Consider the following 20,733-nt stretch of genomic DNA (forward strand, 5'->3'; position numbering starts at 1 on the left):
TATTGCTAATGGATTTGCAGGCCAATTCAATTTCACTGCTAACTTTTAAAAACCTTAAAGGCTTTCCACAACACTACTTATCTAGCTTAGAATCCTGCCAGAACTTTTACATCTTCTGGTCAGTTTCTCAGAACCACAAAACCAGATGACAGAGCCTTTCTGTTGTGATTCCTGAGTTCTGGAACTGCCTGCCTGTGGAAATCAGAGCTGCTCAAACAGCTGATCAGTTCAAATCTCTGTTAAAAACAAATTTCATTTCAGTGATCTTTAATTCTAGCTAGTTTTCTAGTTGGGTAGTTTCAATTCTAGCGTGTTTGTGCTAGTTTTAAAGCACTTTAGACAACTGTGGTTGTTTTTAGATGTGCTTATATAAATATGCTTAAGTTGAGCTCTATTGTAATACAAGCCAGACTCATTGATTGACTTTTCAGTGCAGCTAGTGATCAGTTTAGGGACTTAGGAGTGAATGTTCATATTTTATATATGTTAATTAATGGAAAAAAAGATTTATAGATAGTTTTTATACCAGCCGAATAAATAAAATTGTGCGCTAATCACAAAGCAGTGACTGAAAGGAAGCTAAAATGGCTTTGTTGCACATTGTAGTTGTTTCTTTTTCTTGATCTGTGACACAACAATCCCACACCCGTAACAGGCCAAATATCAGTAATTGGTCACATGATCACAGTCTTATTTGGAAAGAAAAGCAAGAAGTGATTGTTACCCAGAGCGAGTCCAGCCCCTAGCAGGCAGATCCAAACCACGGGTAAACTTCGCTCCATGAAGACCCACAAGTCTCTCACCCAGTTTCTCCCATTGTGCTGGAAGCAACTTGGCTCAAACACTCTGTTGCTAAGACTGCTGAAAAAGGATAAAGCAAAGTTTTAGCCAATTCCGAGGTTCTTAGAATTAGCAGTAGAACAAGTTTCTCAACATGTACGTCATTAAATCAGCACTCCTCATGACACTGCAACATAAAAATATACCACCGGCTAAGACATGATGCCATTTGTTAAAACAGAAACAATCTAATTTTACAACGTGACAGTTTTATTCAAGAAGTTACGTCATGCAGTGTACATGTTTCTCTGTGTGTGTGCCTTACAATCATGGCATCCCTAATTTTAAAATTGGCTTAGGTGTCTGTTGTGTGTAGTAAGATGGGCTCTTCTGATAGATTAGCAGCTCCAGGACCTTTGCGTAAAAAATAACAAAGGTAAAGTGCTGAAACACTGACTTTTACTGGTTAGAGTAAACCAAAGGCACTAATAATCTGATTAAACATCAGCATAATGACAACACAAACACTGTAAAACCTGATAAGTTTATTAACTCAAGCAACTAAATTGTATGCAGTTATTATTAGATCTATAAATAATTTATTTTTGATAGGAAATGACAGGCATCCATCAAATGATAATAAAACAAAGTAAAATTAGAACCCATTTAAAAATTATAATTCATTTGTTTTGATCTGCATTTCATAAAAAATGGCAAGTCCAAAAAAAAATGTGCACCCTTCTTAACAATTATTGAAAAAAATATTTGTTGGCATTACAAACCCTTCTATAAAAGTGCTGACTAGCTTTCTGCATGTTTTCATTAATCTTTTGTGATGAGCTCTAATTCTTTGAGCTCATCCCATCAATTCGGTTGATGTTTCCTTTCCATCACCCTAATCTTTGGTTCCCTCAATCAGATTCAAGTCATGAATCTGACTTGACCTCTGCAAAATGTTAGGTGTTATTACTTTCAGTCAGAAGAAACATGCTAGTCTAGTTCAAACATTACTTTCAATCTAAATCTGGCAGGAGCAGGAATATTTGGGGGTTTAATTGTATTTCATAATAGAATTGAGGGTTTCAAATTTTATCTTTTCAGATTTAGATCTACATTTGAAGTTAAATAGTTTCAGTTTCCCTTTTGTTTCAGATTCAACCCTTTGGGCCTGACGAGGTGAATGGGCGGGGCATCAGATGCTGAGGGTGTGGAAACATGACTCACTGCATTTTTCGCTTGGTTGAAACGTTTAGCCCCTGAGCCATGGAAGAAACAACTTACTGTTATAACTGAAAAATATTAAACTTAATTCAATTGTTTTTTAAAGTGAAAGAAACTGTAGGTTTCATTTTTTTATTTTGTTAATATGTTAATATGTAAAAACAAGAAATACCAAAAAAAAACAACTTTAAATTTAAGACATAAAAAGGATTTTTGTAGATAAATGATCTGTCAATAATAGTACTTCCTAAACATAAAAAGGGTCTAGTACTTTAATTGTTGAAAGAAATGTTTACAGTTTCTTATTGAGGGGTTTGATTGTTTTCTATTCTAGAATCACAGACCACAGACCTAATCCTGCACCACCTCGACCACCCAAGGAGGCACACTAGGATCCTGTTTGTGGACTTCAGCTCGGCCTTCATCACCATCAACCCAGACATCCTCCATCAGAAGCTCACCCATCTCAGAGTGCCTCCAGCTGTCATTGGAATACCAACCTCCTGATTGACCGGCAGCAGCAGGCTGGGGAGCATCTTCTACCTGCACAAGAACCATCAGCACCGGCACCCCACAAGTGTGTGTTCTTTCCCCACTCCTTCTCTCTCTCTCTGTAAACACATGGCTACACCTCAGTGGACTCATCTGTAAAACTCCTGAAGTTTGCTAATGTGACCGTTGTCACTGGTCTGAGCCAGGGGAGTTATGGGTCTGCATACAGATAGGAGGTGGATCAGCTGGTCCACTTGTGTGGTAAGAACCACCTGAGAATGAACCCGCTCATGACTGTAGTGTGGCATTGGACATTTGGAGAATATCCTCTTCTCTCCCTTCCCTCACCATCTTCAATGACACTGTAGATCATTTCTGGTTCCAGGGAACCAACCATTCTAAAGTCCTGAGCTGGTCCTCACACCTAGACACTGTTCAGAAGAAGGCCCAGCAGAGACTGTACCTTCTGCAGCAACTCAGTAAGTAAAACCTTCATCAGAAGATTCTGGTCATTTTCTACTCTGCCATTATTCAGTCTGTTCTGTGCAAATCCATCACTGTGTAGTTTGGCTCATCCACAAAACAGGACAGGACGAAATGCAGCAAACAATTAGATCTGCAGACAGGATCAGTGTGGCTGACCTTCCTTCCATCCAGGACTTGTACAGGTCTAGAGTCTTGAAAGGGGTAGCTAACATCTCCGCAGACCAGACTTATTCTGAACACAAACTATTTAGACTTTTATCTTCAGGTTGGTGCCACAGAGACAGTTTTTCCCCAAGGCTGTCTCTCTGATGAACACAATGAACACCTTACAGCATGAGTGGTCAGCTACTCAGCTGTGAAACAAAATACCACTACCACAATATATATATATATATATATTTGGCTGTATACGTCAAGACGTGTGGTTCTTGAAGTCAGACCAAATGCAGACAGGAGGGCAGGAACAACATGTGTGAGATCTCTGCTGGCTGGTTCTGGCACTTCATTGTTCTCAGCTGCAACTCATCCAGCTAATGAGCTCATGGCTTTTTAAGGCAGCTGCTGACACAGTCTGTTGCTGGAACATAGTCTCTGTTATGTGGACTTCTGTCAACCTGCCTGATCGCTTGTTGTCCTGCCTTCCTGTCGATCTGCCCATCTGTCTGCCTGCCTGTCGCCATATGGAACTCTTCTTCAGGAAATCTGCACTGTAAATATTTCCACGGCCAGAACACTCTCTCTGCTCGGATCCTTGGGGCTTCCTCATCCTCTGGCTTCTAACAACTCTAATCAAGGTCTACCTAAGTTGGAACAATAAAACCTCATTTCAATCTAATTCTGTGCATCGAATCTGTGTCATCTTCTGATTTGGTTATATTTCGACAACCTGAGTAAATATTTGATAGTATGTTCCAGCCAGCAGACATGTCGAAAAACAAATCAGATGAAGATGAACAGACCTCCTGGAGGGAACGCCTCCAATCCACTGAGACCATGCTTCAACAGTTGCTACAACAACAAAGGACGACAGATGCCCATCTCACGGAACTTGGTGTTATGGTACATGCCTTAAGTGAAATATTAACCAAACTCTCACCCGCTCCTTCCAATCCTCCAGCTCGTTCTGAGAATCCTCAGCCACCCACAACCCACTCGTCCGGAATCCGAGAACCTGATTTCCGTCCGTCTGAACTTTTTGATGGCAACCCTAATAATTTTGGTGGGTTTTCTCTCCAATGTGAGTTGGCTTTTATTCGTTCCCCCTCTCTGTTTCCGACTGCTGCTTCCAAGATCACTTTTATTGTTACCTCCCTAAAAGGATCTGCTTTACGCTGGGCGCACGCTTTTCTCACAACTAACCCTATTGAGTCTCTGAGTTACTCTGTTTTTTTCAGTCACTTCAAGGAAGTCTTTGATCAACCACTCCAACAGGAGACAGCTGCTAAGAAGTTACTTACCCTCAAACAGGGAAAGAGGGCATTGGCGGAGTTCGCCATCGACTTCCGGGTGGCAGCACAGGAGGTGGGTTGGGATGAAGCGGCACTCAAGGGTATTTTTGTGAATTCCCTTACAGATCAGATAAAGGACCAGTTGGTTTTAAGAGATCAACCTGTGAGACTGGATGATTTAATCAAACTGTCAATCCGTATTGACAACCGCCTAAGAGAGAGACAAGCAGAGAGGAATCATAAGTCAGAGTGGCAGCACTTTATGGCACCTCAGACCGCTTACCTTGATACACCCACTTCCTCTTTGGAGGGATCTGTGGAACCTGAGCCTATGCAGGTTGGTCACACTCGTCTCTCTCCTGAAGAGCGACAACGTCGTTTTGGGGCTGGTCTTTGTTTGTATTGTGGACAAGGTGGACATTATGTTGCAAGATGCCCTAAGAAGGGAAAAGAGGGGGCTCGTCAATAGGTCAGGGGACTTTAATGAGCATGTCCGATTTTTCCCCTATATCTCGTCTGTGTTTTCCAGTCACTATTATTATTGGCCAAGAAAAGTGTCCAGTGGATGCTTTTATTGATTCTGGTGCGGAACAGAATCTTATTTCCTTGGATCTAGTTGACAAACTTAAGATACCTTCTCAGTCTCTCAACCACCCCCTTTCTGTTTCGGGCATCACTGGTCAAACCATATCTCAGGTGAAGTTTAAAGTGCCCCACCTTCACATCATTACCTCAGGTAACCACCATGAATGGGGTGAGTTCTTTGTTGTCTCCTCTATCTCCCCACAATTGGTTCTAGGATTTCCGTGGTTGCAGAGACATAATCCCGCGATTAATTGGGTGGAGGGCAGAGTAGAGAAGTGGAGTGATTACTGTCTCCAGAATTGTCTAAAGATTGCTGTCTCTCACTCTAGCAAACAAATTGAACCACCTGAGCCTGTTGATCTGTCTAAGATTCCTCCTGAATACCACAATCTTGCATCTGTTTTTAGTAAACAGGGGGCTCTTTCTTTACCCATGCATCGCCCCTATGACTGTGCTATTGATCTCCTTCCAGGTGCTCCGTTACCATCCAGCAGACTATACAATCTCTCTGGACCGGAGAGAAGAGTCATGAAGGAGTACATTGAGGATTCCTTAGCATCCGGGATCATTCGGCCATCTACCTCCCCCGTTGGCGCCGGCTTCTTCTTTGTGGGGAAGAAAGACGGCACATTAAGACCCTGCATTGATTATAGGGGGTTGAATCAAATCACAATCAAAAATAAGTACCCCTTACCACTCATTGATTCTATACATGACCAATTACACTCTGCCAAGATTTTTACCAAGCTCGACCTGCGCAATGCATATCATCTGGTTCGGATCCGAGAGGGTGACGAGTGGAAGACAGCTTTCAAGACTCCCCTGGGACATTTTGAATATTTGGTGATGCCTTTTGGATTGACTAACGCACCCGCTGTTTTTCAGGCTCTTATAAATGATGTTCTCCGTGATTTCCTCAACCTCTTTGTGTTTGTTTATCTGGATGATATTTTGATTTTCTCTCAGAACATTGATCAGCATCACCAGCATGTCAGGACCATACTCCAGAGGCTTTATGAAAACCAACTCTTTGTAAAAGCCAAAAAATGTGAATTCGGTGTTTCTTCTGTGACCTTCTTGGGTTTTATTTTTGAAGCAGGCAGGTACAGAACGGATCCTGAGAAGACCAAGGCAGTGGCAGAGTGGCCTACTCCAACGGATCGCAGGCAACTCCAAAGGTTCTTAGGTTTTGCAAATTTTTATAGAAGGTTCATAAAGAACTACAGTCAGGTCACTGTGCCTCTCACTCAACTCACCTCCTCTCTGAAAAAGTTCCATTGGACTCCTGAGGCAGAGAAAGCTTTTTGCAAATTGAAAACTTTATTTTCTTCTGCACCCATTCTGACTCATCCTGATCCTAGTGCGCAATTCGTTGTGGAGGTTGATGCTTCTGACATTGGAGTAGGGGCCATCTTGTCTCAACGTTCTCCTATAGACAACAAGGTGCATCCTTGTGCTTATTTTTCTCGTCGTTTGTCGTCAGCAGAGCAGAATTACGATGTGGGAAATCGAGAGCTTCTGGCTATCAAGTTGGCGCTTGAGGAGTGGCGGCATTGGTTAGTCCCTTTTCTCATTTGGACTGACCATAAAAACCTCTCTTACATCCAAAATGCCAAGAGACTTAACTCCAGACAAGCCCGTTGGTCCCTGTTTTTTGCTCATTTTAATTTTTCTATCTCTTACAGACCCGGCTCCAAGAACATCAAGCCCGACGCTCTCTCTCGCCAATTTTCTCATTCTGAGCAATCCAAGACTGAAGCTTCCATCTTACCGGAATCCTGCATTGTGGGCGCCCTCACCTGGGCCATTGAAAAGGACATCAGGGAGGCACAACAATCTGTACCAGACCCAGGTACTGGTCCTGTAGGCAAACTGTTCGTTCCGAACTCCGTCATCAATAAAGTTCTGGATTGGGTTCATAATAATAAACTTACCTGTCATCCGGGGATTAATCGTATGATCACTTTTACCAAGAGGTATTTCTGGTGGCCCACTATGAATCCCGACATTAGAGAGTTTGTCGCAGCTTGTTCCACATGTGCCCGTAACAAGAACTCAAATCAACCTCCTGCCGGTCTTCTTCAACCTCTGTCTACCCCCAGTCACCCATGGTCCCACATCTCTATTGACTTCGTCACTGGTCTCCCGCCATCTGACGGAAACACAGTCATCTTTACCGTTGTTGATAGATTCTCTAAGACTGTTCATTTTATTCCCTTAACTAAGCTTCCGTCTGCATTGGAGACTGCTCAACTTCTGGTTCTTCATGTCTTCCGTATTCATGGCATGCCCTTGGATATTGTCTCTGACCGAGGCCCGCAGTTCATTTCACAAGTCTGGAAGGAGTTCTGTAGGGCTATTGGTGCTACCGTAAGCCTTTCATCTGGTTACCACCCTCAGTCTAATGGGCAGACTGAGAGATGCAATCAGGAACTGGAAGTAGCATTGAGATGTGTGATTAATGACAACCCTTCTTCCTGGTGTAGACATCTCACTTGGATAGAATATGCCCATAATATTCATACTTCCTCTGCTACTGGTTTATCTCCCTTTGAGATTTCTCTGGGCTATCTACCTCCATTATTCCCCAGTATTGAACCTGACACTGTTGTCCCCTCTGTTCAGCATTATATCTCCAGGTGTTGTAAGATCTGGCGTCAGACCAGGAGGACACTTCTACGCACTTTGGAACAGAATAAAAGGTTTGCTGACCGTCACCGTTCCACTGCACTGGTCTACTGCATTGATCAGAAGGTCTGGCTCTCCACCAAGAATATTAAATTAAAGGATACTACTCGAAAGTTGGCCCCCCGTTTCATCGGTCCTTTTGTCATAGAAAGGATCATCAACCCTTCAGCGGTGAGACTCAAGTTGCCAGCTTCTATGCACATTCATCCTACCTTTCATGTTTCACAGATCAAGCCAGTCTCGGAAAGTCCCCTGAATCCACCCACCAAGCTCCCTCCCCCTGTTCGTCTCATTGATGACCATCCAGCTTACACAGTCAATCGTATCCTGGATGTTCGACGTAGGGGGCGTGGTTTTCAGTACCTTGTGGATTGGGCTGGATATGGACCTGAAGAAAGAACCTGGGTACCTCGTTCTCTTATCCTGGACCCTGCTCTCATTACATCTTTTTACAGACGTCATCCGGAGAAACGTTCGGGATTGCCTGGAGGCAATCGTTGAGGGGAGGGTACTGTGAGATCTCTGCTGGCTGGTTCTGGCACTTCATTGTTCTCAGCTGCAACTCATCCAGCTAATGAGCTCATGGCTTTTTAAGACAGCTGCTGACACAGTCTGTTGCTGGAACATAGTCTCTGTTATGTGGACTTCTGTCAACCTGCCTGATCGCTTGTTGTCCTGCCTTCCTGTCGATCTGCCCATCTGTCTGCCTGCCTGTCGCCATATGGAACTCTTCTTCAGGAAATCTGCACTGTAAATATTTCCACGGCCAGAACACTCTCTCTCTGCTCGGATCCTTGGGGCTTCCTCATCCTCTGGCTTCTAACAACTCTAATCAAGGTCTACCTAAGTTGGAACAATAAAACCTCATTTCAATCTAATTCTGTGCATCGAATCTGTGTCATCTTCTGATTTGGTTATATTTCGACAACCTGAGTAAATATTTGATAACATGGAGATTTGAAGACATTTATTAAAAATAAAAAGCAATCTTACAAAAATCCAAAAACGCACTAAATGGCACTAGGAGACCAGGACATGGATCATGGGGAGAAAAACTGGCAAAGAAACAGGGAGGCAAAACGGGAGCACACACTACATGGAAATGGAAACGTAAATGGAACTTATAGCGATCAGGAAAACAAATGCAGGCTATGGAGAAAATGAGGTAACTCAGGTGAGCAGTGTGGATGAGAATAGGGAACTAATAAACATGAGTGGAGCTGAATAGAGAATCAAGAAAACCCAAGGAAAATATCTAACAGAGATCTAACAGGAAAGTCATCTAAAAGTACTAAACCCAAGCACCTTAAGATCATGACATTACATGAACATATTGTACATACTGTGCCTTTTGCCCTTTATTTTACATTCTCTAACGTTTCTATATTTATACCTAATGTCTGCGAGCTGTGAGCGCATGAAACCAAAGTCAAATTCCTTGTTTGTGCACCCAATGTTGGACAATAAAGCTGATTCTAGTTCAAATCACATCTGTCAGGTCAGCTGCCCTCGTAGTCGAGTTAGTATCCATTCTCAGCTCGTGGGAATGATGATACAGTGGGGAGAACAAGTATTTGATACACTGCTGGTATTGCAGGTTTTCCCACTTACAAAGCATGTAGAAGTCTTTAATTTTTTATCATAGGTGCTCTTCAACTGTGAGTGACGGAACCTAAAATAAAAATCAAGAAAATCTAAATGTGTGATTTTTAAGTAATAAATTTTCATTTAATTGCATGACATAAGTATTTGATACATCACAAAAAGAAAACTTTATATTTGGTACAGAAACCTTTGTTTGCAATTACAGATATCAGATGTTTTCTGCACACACTGGAGCAGGGATTTTGGACCACTCCTCCATACAGATCTTCTCCAGATTTTTCAGGTTTCAGGGCTATCGCTTGGCAATACGGACTTTCAGCTCCTTCCAAAGATTTTCGATTGGGTTCAGGTCTGGAGACTGGCTAGACCACTCCAGGACCTTGAGATGGTTTTTACGGAGCCACTCCTTAGTTGCCCTGGCTGTGTGCTTCAGGTCATTGTCATGCTGGAAGACCCAGCCACGACCCATCTTCAATGCCCTTACTGAGGGAAGGAGGTTGTTGGCTAAGATCTCCTGAAACATGGCCCTATCCATCCTCCCCACAATATGGTGCAGTCGTCCTCTCCCCTTTGGAGAAAAGCATCCCCAAAGAATGATGTTTCCACCTCCGTGTTTTACGGTAGGGATGGTGTTCTTGGGGTTGTAATCATCCTTCTTCTTCCTCCAAACACGGTGAGTGGAGTTTACACCAAAAAGCTCAATTTTCACATAACCTTCTCCCATTCCTCCTCTGGATTATCCAGATGGTCACTGGCAAACTTCAGACGGGCCTTGGCATGAACTGGCTTGACCAGGGGGACTTTGCGTGTGCTGCAGGATTTTAATCCATGGTGGTGTAGTGTTACTATTGGTCTTCTTTGAGACTGTGGTCCCAGCTCTCTTCAGGTCATTGACTAGGTTCTTCCATGTAGTTCTGGGCTGATCCTTCACCTTCCTCATGATCATTGATGCCCACGAGGTGAGATCTTGCATGGAGCCCCAGACCGAGGGAGATTGACCGTCATCTTGAACTTCTTCCATTTTTTTATAATTGCCCCAACAGTTGTTGCCTTCTCACCAAGCTGCTTGGCTATTTTCCTTCAAACAGGTGCAGGTAATGATAATACAGGTTATCGGGTAATAATTAATACAGGTAATGAGTGAAGAACAGAATGGCTTCTTAAAGAAGAACCAACAGTCCTGTGAGAGCTGAAACTCTTACTGGTTGTTTGATGATCAAATACTTATGCAATAAAATGCAAATTAATTACTTTAAAATCACACAATGTGATTTTCTGGATTTCTGTTTTAGATTCTATACAGTAGGTACTCTTTTAGTTGAAGAGTACCTATGATAAAAATTAAAGACTTCTACATGCTTTGCAAGTGGGAAAACCTGCAAGATTGGCAGTGTATCAAATACTTGTTCTTCCCACTGTATATCACTCCTCACCTGTCATCTTTCTTGTACCTCCATCAATCTTGAAAATTTTCTTGTGAATAATAGAACACTTTATCGACAGTTATTTCTTGGTCTATTAGCCTGGATTTGGAGTTTTAAAGGCTGCTTAGCATTAGCATTAGCAGCATTCCAGCAGGTGAGTGTCTAGGTGACTAACCTGGCATGGCGTCAATTCTACACAATGCAGCCAAAAAGTATGCACCCCCTTACAAAGTTTTTGTTTTTTACCTTTCACTCTGCTTAGTTGTTTAAGATAATCAAACTAATTTCAATATCATATAAACATAATCTTAGTCAACAAACAAAAATATCAATCATTTTTTGATTTATCAAGGACAAAAATTAACTATAATTAACCACATTTTTGCCATGCTGAGCTAAATTTCATTAGCCACACTTTACTGCAAACCTGCACAACCAAGAAATTGTTGAAAAAGAACCTCTCTGACAACATGAAGTAGGCAATAATATTTCCAAAAGAAATTCAAGCACAGATAAAAAAAACAAAGTCACTGACATTTGTCAGTCTAGAAAGGGTTGCAAAGCAATTTCTAAAGCTTTGGGATGCTAGCGGACAACATTCAGAGCCATTATCACCAAATAGAAAAAACTTGGAACAATGGTGAAGCTTCCCAGAAGTGGTTGATCTACAAGAATTGCTCCATAAGTCCATCAGCGACCCATCCTAGAGGCCAAAAGAGAACACCAAACAACATCTTAGAGACTAAATTAACATATTAAGATCTGCTGTTAGGTTTCAAGGTGCAGTTTCAAAAAATGTTTAAACACTTTTTTTCTTCATTTTACACCAGACTATTGTTTGAAATGATTTTCACAAAAAGACTAGATACACTGACAACTAAAGAAACAGCACACACATCGAGGACTAAAATGCCAGCAAGATGCAAAGCCACAATGTATGTAAATGTAACAAAAACTCAAATCATATTCAGCACATGTGATAAATAAGCAGATGTCCCTCTGGTGAAATAAGCCACTAAATAAATCCTGCAGTCTGCAAACCTTTTGTACAGTAAAAAACAGTAGTAAAAAAAAAATGTCATAGTGCAAATTTACAATAATTACATGGAGATCATCTGTGTTTCACAACTGTCGATGGGGTCATGACAGAAAGTTCTCCATCTACCTACATTTTCACAATGAAGCATAAGCATCTGCTTGGTGTAAAGGCTCAGCACTCATTGTGTTGGTGTTGTATTTATCAGAGACCAAATCTATAAAAGTATTCACTCCAGCAAAAAAAAGGTACACTGACAGAGTTCAAATTTGATTTGTGTAAAATAATATTAAAAAACCCTGTGTAGCGGTAAACAAACTCCGCACATCACCCTGAACACAGCATCAACATGGTGAAACATGGTGGTGGCACAATCATGCTGTGAGAATGCTTCTACTTCAGCCAAAATAGAGAAGCTGTTTAGAGTTTAAGGGAAGATGGATTTAACTAAATACAGGGTGGTATAGGAGCAAAACTTGTTCACGCCTGCAAAAGACTGAGGTTTAAGTTCACCATCAAGTAGGACAATAACCCTAAACAAACAGCCAGAGCTACAACAGAAATGGTTTAGATCAAACCATACTGAAAACAAATGTATTACACACTTGAACCATATGATCATGTCTTTTTCCTTCCACTTGACAATTATGTGCTACTCTGAAAACTTTTGCAAGGGACTGCGTTTTCCTTTTCTAAGCCAGGGTTTTCAGTTTTTTCTGTTTCTTAAGCCGACAGACCCTTTCACCATAACAGAAATAATGTTGAACTGCAAATTTTACTTGCTCACTGTGTTCTGCACAACACCACCGCTAGCTGAACATGGAGAAACAGAAAACTCAACAAGTTTCTTGTCAACAGATTATTGCAGCAGATATATCACTGGCTGAAAATGCTAAAAAATTTAACAAATGGAAATATAATTTGAACATCATGGTTCAAATACAATTAATACAGGACACTAAAACCATGCAGAGGGGTTAACCTATAACTTTCACTAGTCTAGACGGATTATAGTTTTCTATTTAAATTTAATTTAAAATAGGCGTAAAAACGGGAACAAGGATCAAACTTAAAATGCTCCATTCAACGGTTTTCCAGCTCATGTCAGAGTAATGGTTAACTGTGCACATAGGGGTGGGTTCTCATGGCAGTCCACTCAGTAGATGTTTCATTTCATTTGAATAACTGGATTTTTTTAAACCACCATTCAGTTGTGCAGGTGTTATTATAGAGTGTATCAAACAAGTCACGCCTGAAAGTCTACACAACACTTTACGAGTAACCCCCCCCCTCCCCCGTTCCTCCTCTCCCAGCAGGATTCTTCATCAAAACAGCAAATCAATTTCTCCCAGTAGTGGCCAGTTTACAGACCAATATTAGAAATCGCGCTTAAATACAGCCGATTAACAATTTTCACATCCAATTCTGAGATGCGCTACTTGTTCTCGATACTAAAATAAATAAATAAAAATCTCATTACAATTCGCCGCTGCCAAAGTACTTGATATGTAAGTTTGCACGTTGTCTGTATAGCGTTAATTATCCCGATTCACCATAACCTGCGACCCACTCTGCTGTCTGTTATGTCCCATAAAACGAAATAAAGCAGGTTAATGTTAGATTACAAAGGTCCACTTACCAGAGTGAGCTTTATCTGGCAACACGCATCTCATCGACCTATTCTGTCGCGATTGTGCAACATGTGCGGTTCCTGATAAACACATCTGAACCGCCCCGCTGCGTGTCATTACCCCCGAAACGGCGCTGTGGTTGGGAGGAGGTGGATTCCCTGATGGTAGGTTGCGATCCCCTCGGTGAGTCCTGAATGGCTTTCTGTCCAGATCCCTAAAAATGTGGGTTTAATTAAGTTTGATTTAAGAAATGAAGAGCGGATATTTTCTTCCTTGAAAATAGTCAAAGTTAAATCTTTGAACTTTTTCTTCTTTATTATTAACTCCTCCAAATAATGATGATTCACACTTTTCACTAAAACTGTCTCCATTGGTTCCCCAAGTTGATCATAAGAGAAGAATTACAAACGAAAAATATGCCGCAGCATCCGTGCTTCCAGATGTCTCCCAGTTGTCGTTTGCAGTATTTCCCCCAACTGACTGCTCTATTTTCTGCTGTAATGAGTTTCAAATGATGAAGGAACTAGACACATTCATAATAACACACTTGATGACTCTCCTGGCCTTTAAAAGCAGCATTAGACACACATGAAGGTGCGTCAGTTCCTTCAGAGGAAAGTACATGGGGGGGGCATATATATATATATATATATATATATATATATATATATATATATATATATATATATATATATATATATATATATATACAGTACAGACCAAAAGTTTGGACACACCTCATTCAAAGAGTTTTCTTTATTTTCATGACTATGAATATTGTAGCTTCACACTGAAGGCATCAAAACTGTGAATTAACACATGTGGAATTATATACTGAACAAAAACGTGTGAAACAACTGAAAATATGTCTTATATTCTAGGTTCTTCAAAGTAGCCACCTTTTGCTTTGATTATTGCTCCGCACACTCTTGGTATTCTGTTGATGAGCTTCAAGAGGTAGTCACCTGAAATTGTTTTCCAACAGTCTTGAAGGAGTTCCCAGAGATGCTTAACACTTGTTGGCCCTTTTGCCTTCACTCTGCGGTCCAGTTCACTCCAAACCATCTCGATTGGGTTCAGGTCCGGTGACTGCGGAGGCCAGGTCATCTGGCGCAGCACCCCATCACTCTCCTTCTTGGTCAAATAGCCCTTACACAGCCTGGAGGTGTGTTTGGGGTCATTGTCCTGTTGAAAAATAAATGATGGTCCAATTAAACGCAAACCGGATGCAAGATGCTGTGGTAGCCATGCTGGTTCAATATGCCTTCAATTTTGAATAAATCACCAGCAAAGCACCCCCACACCATCACACCTCTTCCTCCACGCTTCACGGTGGGAACCAGGCATGTAGAGTCCATCCGTTCACCTCTTCTGCGCCACACAAAGACACGGTGGTTGGAACCAAAGATCTCAAACTTGGACTCATCAGACCAAAGCACAGATTTCCACTGGTCTAATGTCCATTCCTTGTGTTCTTTAGCCCAAACAAGTCTCTGCTGCTTGTTGCCTGTCCTGAGCAGTGGTTTCCTAGCAGCTATTTTACCATGAAGGCCTGATTCACACAGTCTCCTCTTAACAGTTGTTCTAGAGATGTGTCTGCTGCTAGAACTCTGTGTGGCATTGACCTGTTTCTAATCTGAGCTACCTACGATTTCTGAGGCTGGTGACTCGGATGAACTTATTGTCCACAGCAGAGGTGACTCTTGGTCTTCCTTTCCTGGGGTGCTCTTCATGTGAGCCAGTGTCTTTGTAGCGCTTGATGATTTTTGCGACTGCACTTGGGGACACTTTCAAAGTTTTCCCAATTGTTCGGACTGACTGACCTTCATTTCTTAAAGTAATGATGGCCACTCGTTTTTCTTTACTTTGCTGCTTTTTTCTTACCATAATACAAATTCTAACAGTCTATTCAGTAGGACTATCAGCTGTGTACTGTATCCACCTCCTGGACAACACAACTGATGGTCCCAACCCCATTTATAAGGCTTGAAATCCCACTTATTAAACCTGACAAGGCACACCAGTGAAGTGAAAACCATTTCAGGTGACTACCTCTTGAAGCTCATCAACAGAATGCCAAGAGTGTGCGGAGCAGTTAATCAAAGCAAAAAGTGGCTACTTTGAAGAACCTAGAATATAAGACATATTTTCAGTTGTTTCACACTTTTTTGTTCAGTATATAATTCCACATGTGTTAATTCATAGTTTTGATGCCTTCAGTGTGAAGCTACAATATTCATAGTCATGAAAATAAAAACTCTTTGAACGAGGTGTGTCCAAACCTTTGGTCTGTACTGTATATCCTTGCAAAGATCTTGTCTTTCAAAGGAATTATTGGGCTCATATTTATGCACACTTGAAGAAAAATTAGGTGGTAACTTGCCCATTTTTTGATTGCAACTTTCAAACAAAAATCTTTGAAACACTTGAAACCCATAAGAGCAGAACACATAATTCATATTCAATAAAAATTTTTAAACTTGAAATCAAAACAATATCTAATGCTGTTCCACTGGAATCTGTGGAAACCCCTATTGATGACAGTGTTTTTAAATTTTTTTTTTTTCCAATTTTTGTCTTTGTTTTGACAACTTGTTAAAATGTTATGTGTTGTAATAACATTTCAGGATGACATTGATACTGCCAGGGAGAGTCTCATAAGTGGACTCTGCATTTTCCTCATCGAGGACCCTGATGACCTTGTGCAGGAGTATATGGTAAGTTTGTGTAAACATAGGCAATATGCTAAGCATAATATTTTTATGATGTTACTGGGACTCGAGTTTAAGTTATTTACCATTTTAAAGGTTCAATATCACTGGGGTGTAAAGCAGTATTTTCCAGTTACTTAGATGGAATTTTCTGAAAATTTGGCAAAAACATCCAGTTGGACTTAAGAATAAACTGAATAGGTTTTTGTGATATATATATGTGTGGGTGGGTACGAGGAACAGAGAAACATTTTTAACTAGAATAAATTGTTTCTAAATAAACATGAATCTGGCACATACAAAGCATTTTACAGTGTAAACAATAATCTGTTTCTTTTTCTTGAACAAGATGTTTAATATTTTTATACAGTTTTGCCTCAATTACTGCTCTGGGTGTGTTCATCTTTTAGGAAATGGCATGTTTTATTTGACTATTAAATTAGATGATTATTTAATTGATTAAATGGGATTAACCCAATCGTTTCAACCCTACTGTAAAGTATAAAAGTAAGATCTAAATGTGTTTTAAAAAAAATCTAAAAATAAATTCTTATTTTATCACCAGGACATGACTAAGTCTACTACACCACAGTGCCATAGAAGCAACAACTGTTGGAATCTACATATCTAGAGGAACTCCCAACAGTGACAATAAGTGCAATGTGTGCATCAAACTCCATTTATAATATAATGCTGTTCTATAACGGATGTAAAATGTGCCATTTTGACAGTTTGTCCAGGTTATAGAATATAATGTGTGGGTAGGGAGGGGCGGTGGGATATGATACCAGTTTTGTTGTACGTTTTGGAGCAATGTGTGCATCAATACACCATTTATAATGTAATGCTGTGCCATTTTGACTGTTCTTCCAGGTTATGAAATAAAATGACTGCACCAATGAGCCAATGCAATAATTGTTAATGAGCGTTTGCATTTAAAAACAAACTGACATTTCATGTGTGTGGGGGTCCAAATACCAGTTTTGTTGTACGTTTTGGTGCAATTTTTTTTTTTTATCAATACACCATTTATAATGGCTTTAAAATGTGCCATTTTAACTTTTTGCATGTCATTGAATAAAAGCTTTTATTGTGTCAAATGTTTTCTAGATGTCAACTTATTTGGTGGGAGAAAAGTGGGTAACAAGATGTTGAAAATAGATTGTAGAATAGAACTTAATTTACATTTAAAATTTGGTTTTAATTTAGAATAATGTATTTTTTGGGTAACATTTATTTTGAAATTTTTAATATTAAAGTATTAACATTATCAAGGTGTCATTAGCATATAAAATGAATGTTGAATTTAAGTAATCAAATTGTGCTGGAATAAATGATTGAGTGGTGCTGAAGTCAAAATCAAATACTTGTGTTTGCTGAATATAACAACTTTGTGTCAATTGAACACAACAGTGTAGATTGCTGCCAAAGTAAAAACTTTGTGTGCAACCAATGTCCACTATTGAATTGAGTAAATCCAATGCATTATTTTTTTCAGTGATGCTGGTGCGGTTGGCCCTGGGTTCCTCCTAATGCAGGACAATGCTAGACCTCATGTGGCTGGAGTGTATCAGCAGTTCCTGCAAGATGAAGACATTGAAGCTATGGACTGGCCCGCCCGTTCCCCAGATCTGAACCCAATGGAGCACATCTGGGACACCATGTCTTGCTCCATCCACCAACGTTATGTTGCACCACAAACTGTCCAGGAGTTGGCGGTTGCTTTAGTCCAGGTCTGGGAGGAGATCCCTCAGGAGACCATCCGCCGTCTCATCAGGAGCATGTCCAGGCATTGTAGGGAGGTCCTAAAGGCACGTGGAGGCCACACACAATACTGAGTCATTTTGACTTGTTTTAAGGATATTACATCAAAGTTGGATCAGCCTGTAGTGTGTTTTTCCACTTTGATTTTGTGTGTGACTCCAAATCCAGGCCTCTATTGGTTAATAAAGTCACAGAAAGTGTAATTTTTTCACATTACTCACAACGCATGTTTCAAATCGGGCAAAAGAAGGACACATTTGTCTGCCGCATTTGACAGACCTTCCGCGCGGCGCTGTGACATAATCGGCCCTCAAGTACAGACTAGGGAGGATCCAGCCCCTGAATTGGGACACATCCTCGGCCTCCACATGGATCCTCCTCCTTCCTGTTTATTGACCAATAGTAGAGGAGCTGGAGAGAAGAAGGCAGCCCTCCTCATTTGCATAATGAAGCAGAAATGCATACGATAAAGGAAAAAGAGAGATGAGGAAATGTAAAAAGAACCACGGAATGTGTAAGGAAAAGGAAAAAGAAAATATTTATTTATTGATGAAAACGCATGTGTTATGGTGCGTTCACACCGAATGCGGATTCCGCGATAGGAGCGGCCGATTTACATGTTATCCCAATGTAAAGGTGCGTTCAGGAGAGGAGCGGTGCGAGGCAGTGTGAAGGAGACGAAGGACGCGGTGCGGAAGGCGTGCCGAGCGAAGCGGGAGCGGAGCAAGAGCGATGGACAAGTTGAAAAATTTGAACTTTTTCCTAAATTTGCATCACGTCAACCAATCAGGGACTGGATGTGGCTGCGACGTAGGGTGAAAACTGCAGCGGAGAAGAAGCGGTTGTCAGTGATGATGGAGGACCAGATCATAGTGGCGGTGTGCGGCAAGCCAGAGTTGTATGACTCAACTAATTACTTTTATTGAGACAAGTACAGAAAGGACATTTAAAATCGGCAGTTTTTTTATTGAGCTGAGATTTATTTACTCACCGAAGACAAATGGCCAGCATTCAGCAGCGTGGATACAGCACCGGTAGTTGGTGTCCCGGAGACCGATTCGTCTCCCAACGCGGGACAGCAAATCTTCGAACTGGTTCCTGGATAGACGGAAGTACCGCTGAAATCAACCGTCATCCAGACGCAACTCCTGGAGTAGGTGGTGGTAATCTCCGAACTGTTCCCGTCCCTGAAGAATCTGGTGAATCCAGGGACGTCGACGACGGCGGTGTTTTTCGGCTCTCCACAGGTAAAACACCGTAATTAGGTCCGTGAAATCCATGTCCGCCATGTTCAGTTGAAACCAGCAAGCAGCAGAAGCTCCCCCTATTTGATGACGCGGCGAAGCGTTGCTGTTTGTTGCCATTTGGCAACGCGGAGTTCACACGGAACGTGAAGCGAGCAACAGCACACAAATGACGTGAAATGTTCATAGAATCCGCGTTCGGTGTGAACGCACCATTCTAGAATTGGGCCGCTCAAGGTGGCAGCAGGTTGGAGTAATATGAGCTATAACAACATTTAATTTCCCTTTGGGATTAATAAAGTATTTTTGAATTGAATTGAATTAGGAAAAGGATAAACAAAATATATACATTTCTTGATGAAAACACATGTTTAAGGAAAAGGAAAAACAAAATATATATATATCTGCTTTTATTTTTAATTTTGTCAGAATCGGTCCTCCATAAATGCAAGCGGCAGTTTTTTATGTCTGTGCACCACCTGTGTAAAAGCTCCCAGTAGGTAGGCGCGCATGCGCTCTCATGTACTGTATGTGAAAACTCTGGTTATAAGCGGCGTTCTCGAGTTGTACTGTGTTGTTGTAATTCAGCAAAATAACATGAAACACAACTAGTTACTCTCCCTTTGCTTTTAACAGGGGCATTTAGCAGCGAGCAGACAGACATTAAACGTAGCGGTGCTCGTTTGAAAGGCTGGGTGTTCACAAAAGCCTCGAGCTCCGAGGGAAGAGAAGCAAAGCAAGAGCATTGAGGATGACGGCTTCATAGCAGACAGCCGTTGTTCCGGTACCGAGTACCGGCGCAGAATCTTTTAGTGGTTCTCACTTTCACCCCTGCTTATGAGTGGGATCTGTCTGCCTGTTGATTTTCAAAATTGGTTGTCAGTGCGGTGGTGTCAGACTTACAATGTGAATCATTTATTCAATAGAATAGAATTGCATGTTCTTGAAAAACTGTAATGCGGCCACGTTTAGCTTAAGGCACAAGATGCTAATTCATAGTTCACTTGACATTTTTGAAACTTAAGAAGTCTGAGATTTAACAAAGTTGTCTAAGAAATTGCAGAATCGATTTTTATTGGCTGTGTAAAATGACGTAGCTCATACGTTACCTCAAGTCTGCTTCTGATTGGTTGATCAGTCCCTCCTGACATCTTCCCAAGTTTGAGTTTCAAAACAAACCTTGGGTCATCACAGTTTTACCTGACTGGATCAGACCGAACTGATCAACATTTCGAGCTCTGATTGGAGTACATGTCTTTTTATTTGCTTTGTACATTACATTATGTTAATCTGTTCTTGTGTAAAGTTCCTGCTGGATTTTGTTTTGTGTTTTCTCCATGCAAACCATGGATGCAATGTTAGTTTAATCCAGTAAACTTCTCAAGGCGAGGTTTTGCCCTTAATATCCGCAACCTAGTTTGTTGTGTCAAGAGTGGGGAACATAGAGAGATCCCAGGAGAGGTGACCAGTACTGCGTGCCAGAACTAGAGTGACCTTTGGCAGACAGAACTGCTGTTTTTCTCTTTTAGGGTAAAGTACACAATAGAACTTAGAAATAAACAGTAAAACCAATTTCTATGGGCCTCTGACATACTAATAAACTCTTGATAAATTTGAT

The 20,733-nt window shown here is 41.1% G+C and overlaps 1 protein-coding gene across 3 annotated transcripts in view; it reads right to left on the reverse strand.

The window, feature by feature from the left end:
- Positions 1-13,495, reverse strand: part of LOC124884898 (interleukin-6 receptor subunit beta) — a 42,402-nt gene extending 28,907 nt beyond the window's left edge. For 2 of the 3 annotated variants that reach the window (XM_047392938.1, XM_047392936.1), the window contains exons 1-2: positions 13,405-13,495; positions 725-861 (exon numbers count right to left, since the gene is read on the reverse strand). In XM_047392938.1, coding sequence (XP_047248894.1) covers positions 725-782 — 58 coding nt within the window. In that variant the 5' untranslated portion in view covers positions 783-861; positions 13,405-13,495. The remainder of the gene's footprint in view (positions 1-724; positions 862-13,404) is intronic. The other variant, XM_047392937.1, reaches the window with a different exon arrangement.
- Positions 13,496-20,733: the final 7,238 nt, after the last annotated feature.

This window comes from Girardinichthys multiradiatus, chromosome 19 (assembly GCF_021462225.1).
Source record: "Girardinichthys multiradiatus isolate DD_20200921_A chromosome 19, DD_fGirMul_XY1, whole genome shotgun sequence".
Lineage (NCBI taxonomy): Eukaryota > Metazoa > Chordata > Actinopteri > Cyprinodontiformes > Goodeidae > Girardinichthys > Girardinichthys multiradiatus.